This window comes from Scomber scombrus, chromosome 23 (genome assembly GCF_963691925.1).
Source record: "Scomber scombrus chromosome 23, fScoSco1.1, whole genome shotgun sequence".
NCBI classification, from domain to species: domain Eukaryota; kingdom Metazoa; phylum Chordata; class Actinopteri; order Scombriformes; family Scombridae; genus Scomber; species Scomber scombrus.
In genome coordinates this window covers 124994-129993 of record NC_084992.1, presented here as the reverse complement: position 1 = coordinate 129993, position 5000 = coordinate 124994, and the positions used below count along the sequence as shown (strand labels likewise).

Sequence of the window (5000 nt, the reverse complement as noted above, 5' to 3'; positions counted from 1 at the left end):
CTGTACTACAGTAAAGTACTAGTACCTCAAACTGTACTACAGTAAAGTACAAGTACCTCAAACTGTACTACAGTAAAGTACTAACTGTACTACAGTAAAGTACTAGTACCTCTAACTGTACTACAGTAAAGTACAAGTACCTCTAACTGTACTACAGTAAAGTACTAGTACCTCAAACTGTACTACAGTAAAGTACAAGTACCTCAAACTGTACTACAGTAAAGTACTAGTACCTCAAACTGTACTGCAGTAAAGTACTAGTACCTCTAACTGTACTACAGTAAAGTACAAGTACCTCTAACTGTACTACAGTAAAGTACAAGTACCTCAAACTGTACTGCAGTAAAGTACTAGTACCTCTAACTGTACTACAGTAAAGTACAAGTACCTCTAACTGTACTACAGTAAAGTACAAGTACCTCAAACTGTACTACAGTAAAGTACTAGTACCTCTAACTGTACTACAGTAAAGTACAAGTACCTCTAACTGTACTACAGTAAAGTACAAGTACCTCAAACTGTACTACAGTAAAGTACTAGTACCTCTAACTGTACTACAGTAAAGTACAAGTACCTCTAACTGTACTACAGTAAAGTACAAGTACCTCAAACTGTACTACAGTAAAGTACTAGTACCTCAAACTGTACTACAGTAAAGTACTAGTACCTCAAACTGTACTGCAGTGCAGTACTCTGTTACTATCAGCTGTGCAGAGTTATAATGAGTCAGCAGTTGTGCCTCCATTAGTGTGTCTCTGTCCTGCTGCTCTGCGTCTCTCTCACTAACTGATGGTGACAGAAGGACGATAACGGTGAATAACTGTGTCTGACAGGAGATCCAGCTACGTGGTGACCACCAAGATCTACTGGGGAGGACAGTGAGTGCTGCCTTCACTGTCACACACTCAGCACAGTGTCTGATGTCACTCTGCTTTATGAAACTCACTGTGTGTGTGTGTGTGTGTGTGTGTGTGTGTGTGTGTGTGTGTGTGTGTGTGTGTGTGTGTGTGTGTGTGTGTGTGTGTGTGTGTGTGTGTGTGTGTGTGTGTGTGTGTGTGTGTGCTTGCAGGGCAGAGACAGAGCGAGGGTTGTCACGGAAACACATCATCGAAGGTAAACAAGCTTTCAAACTAAAATTTATGTGACATACATTTATTTCTGTTATAAATACACTGAATATAAGATACTCAGTTTAGAGCTTTAATAATATAATACTGCAGTACTTTTACTGTAATACTGCATACTACATCACTATAATACTGCAGTACTTTACTGTAATACTGCATACTACATCACTATAATACTGCAGTACTTTTACTGTAATACTGCATACTACATCACTCATAATACTGCAGTACTTTTACTGTAATACTGCATACTACATCACTATAATACTGCAGTACTTTAACTGTAATACTGCATACTACATCACTATAATACTGCAGTACTTTTACTGTAATACTGCATACTACATCACTCATAATACTGCAGTACTTTTACTGTAATACTGCATACTACATCACTCATAATACTGCAGTACTTTTACTGTAATACTGCATACTACATCACTCATAATACTGCAGTACTTTTACTGTAATACTGCATACTACATCACTCATAATACTGCAGTACTTTTACTGTAATACTGCATACTACATCACTCATAATACTGCAGTACTTTTACTGTAATACTGCATACTACATCACTCATAATACTGCAGTACTTTTACTACATTTCATCTTTTTGACCCTTGAAAGTCACTTTGGATAAAAGCTGAATGTGAAAATATGAAAAGTTAAAAATCTGACGACTCGACTGAGAGCTTGCTTTGATATAACGCTTTGTCACACACACACACATACACACACACACACACACACACACACACACACACACACACACACACACACACACACACTCGATCAGTCTCCTCTGTCAGTTGTCGGAGGTCGTCCAGGCTTTAAGAGGCTCAGTCACACCAAGACTGGATTAGGAGTCAAACACACACACACACACACACACACACACACACACACACACACACACACACACACACACACACACACACACACACACACACACACACACTGAAATCTGCTAGCAGCTCTGTTGACTTAAATCACTCTCTGAAATGCTAAATGCTAAATTTAACCCAAAAATCTCATCTGTGAAGCTTTAACTCTGGAAGTTGTTTCCGTGGCTACAGCAGCTGTTTCCTGCCCTCACATGTCCGCCTCGTTCATTAACTGTGAAATATGATCTATATGTGATATGATATGTAAAACGTGATCAGCAACATGAACCTTCATTTATTCCTGATGAGCCTCACAGTTACTGAAGGTCCAGTCTGGAATCAGCTGTTTGTATGAAGGCAACACAGTGTGTGATTATATACAGGAACATACATGTGAACTAACATGTGGAATAAATATAATCCACTTAAAAACACTGAAGGTGGATAAAATATTGTTCCGGCAGAGACTTTCACATCCACATATTGTTCATCTGTGATAAATAAACTTCTAAAGTAACAGATCAGCAGAATAAAGTGCAACAAAGTTTGTTTTTTAGCCATTAATTAATATCAAAACAAACCTTCGTGTCGTCCTCCGGGGTCAAATTGACCCCGTCTGTTTTGACTGTTCCATCTTTCCTCCCTTCCTTCCTTCTGTCCTTCCTCCCTTCCTCCTTCTCTCCTTCTTTCCTTCCTCGATACCCCTTTCTTCCTTCCTTCTGTCCTTCCTTCCTCCCTCCCTACTTCTTTCCTTCCTCCCTTCCTTCTTTCCTCTGTCCTTCTTTCCTCCCTTCCTCTTTTCCTTTCTCCCTCCCTCCCTCCTTCCTTCCTTCCTTCTTTCCTCCATCCTTCCTTCCTTTCCTTCCTCCCTTCCTTCTTTCCTTTCCTCCCTTCCTTCCTCCCTCCTTTCCTTCCCTCCTTCTTCCTCCCTCCCTTCCTTCCTTCCTTCCTCCCTCCTTTCCATCCTTCTTTCATTCCCTCCTTCCTTCCTTCCCCCCTTCCTTCCTCCCTTTCTTCTTTCCTTTCCTCCATTCCTCCCTCCTTCCTTTCCTCCCTTCCTTCCTTCCTCCCTCCCTTCCTTCTTCCTCCCTTCCTCCCTCCCTTCCGTCTTCCTCCCTCCCTCCTTCCCTCCTTCCCTCCCTCCCTCCCTCCCTCCCTCCCTCCCTCCCTCCCTTCCTCCCTTCCTCCCTCCCTCCCTCCCTTCCTCCCTTCCTCCCTTCCTCCCTCCCTTCCTCCCTTCCTCCCTCCTTCCCTCCTTCCCTCCCTCCCTCCCTCCCTCCCTCCCTTCCTCCCTTCCTCCCTCCCTCCCTTCCTCCCTTCCTCCCTTCCTCCCTCCCTCCCTCCCTCCTTTCCTCCCTCCCTCCCTCCCTCCCTCCCTCCCTCCCTTCCTTCCTTGACTCGAGGACAACAGGAGGGTTAAATGACCTGTAAAGTGATTTATGAGACTTTAAGACTTCACTTAACTGTCCGCTCTCGACTTCAGACTGTTTATCCTTCACAAGGACGAGATAATTCCTGCCGACAGCAGCTGTCAGCGGAGCGAGAACGTCAGCACATAAAGAACCTCAAAAACCTTCGTTACACAACAGAAACAAACACAACAATGGACTAAATTTAGCTGCAGAGACACTTTCTCTCCTCTCTGTCAGCAGCTTTTCACTGAATCTCCACAAACAAAACTGTAAATATGACAAGAAAACACATCAGAGTGACACATCACTGTTTCCTGTTGGGATCTCAGGTTTGAACGTTTTTTTAAGTTTTTAACAACAAACCACAGACGGTAAAAATAAGGACACAGTGACCATGACGTCATCATCCGAGGCCCGATCAGTTCAACCAAACACTGACTGAAATGTTACGTTTATCTCTAATGAGCTGAAAACACTGAAACAGCAGCGGCTACGTCTAAACTCTGAATCTGCAGTAACGTTACATTACGCTAGAAACACAACAGACATGATTGACAGCTCAGGTTGGATGTTTCAGGTGTCAGGTGGAGGGTTGCCATAGTAACAGTGACTGATGTGTTGCAGGTCTGCGTGGATCTCTGGCCAGGTTGCAGCTGGACTACGTGGACATCGTCTTCGCCAACAGGAGCGACATCAACACTCCGATGGAGGGTCAGAACTCACTACACATACACACGTTTATTAATATTAACGGTTTGTCCCATGTATTTATACTGTGTGTGTGTGTGTGTGTGTGTGTGTGTGTGTGTGTGTGTGTGTGTGTGTGTGTGTGTGTGTGTGTGCAGAGATTGTTCGTGCGATGACCTTTGTGATCGATCAGGGCATGGCGATGTACTGGGGAACCTCACGCTGGAACGCCGTCGAGATCATGGTGACACAATATGAGCCTGCCTGTCTCACCTGTCTGTCTCACCTGTCTCACCTGTCTGTCTCACCTGCCTGTCTCACCTGTCTGTCTCACCTGTCTCACCTGCCTGTCTCACCTATCTGTCTCACCTGTCTGTCTCACCTGTCTGTCTCACCTGCCTATCTCACCTGACTGTCTTACCTGCCTGTCTCACCTGTCTGTCTCACCTGCCTGTCTCCCCTGTCTGTCTCACCTGCCTGTCTCACCTATCTGTCTCACCTGTCTTTCTCACCTGTCTGTCTCACCTGACTGTCTTACCTGTCTGTCTCACCTGTCTGTCTCACCTGTCTCACCTGTCTGTCTCACCTGTCTGTCTCACGTGTCTCACCTGTCTGTCTCATCTGTCTGTCTCACCTGTCTGTCTCACCTGCTTGTCTCACCTGCCTGTCTCACCTTACTGTCTCACCTGTCTATCTCACCTGTCTCACTTGCTTGTCTCACCTGCCCGTCTCTACCTGTCTCACCTGTCTGTCTCACCTGTCTGTCTCACCTGTCTGTCTCACCTGTCTATCTCATCTGTCTCACCTGTGTATTAGGAGGCGTACTCTATCGCCCGACAGTTTAACCTGGTTCCTCCAGTGTGTGAGCAGGCTGAGTATCATTACT

General features: G+C 44.7%; 1 protein-coding gene across 1 annotated transcript in view; it reads left to right on the top strand.

Moving 5' to 3' along the window:
• Nucleotides 1-5000, top strand: part of LOC134005854 (voltage-gated potassium channel subunit beta-3-like) — a 12740-nt gene that overhangs the window by 5386 nt on the left and 2354 nt on the right. Inside the window, exons 6-10 of the mRNA XM_062444866.1 lie at nt 834-878; nt 1070-1113; nt 4052-4138; nt 4273-4358; nt 4931-5000. The exon at nt 4931-5000 is cut by the window's right edge and continues 51 nt beyond it. Coding sequence (XP_062300850.1) covers nt 834-878; nt 1070-1113; nt 4052-4138; nt 4273-4358; nt 4931-5000 — 332 coding nt within the window. The remainder of the gene's footprint in view (nt 1-833; nt 879-1069; nt 1114-4051; nt 4139-4272; nt 4359-4930) is intronic.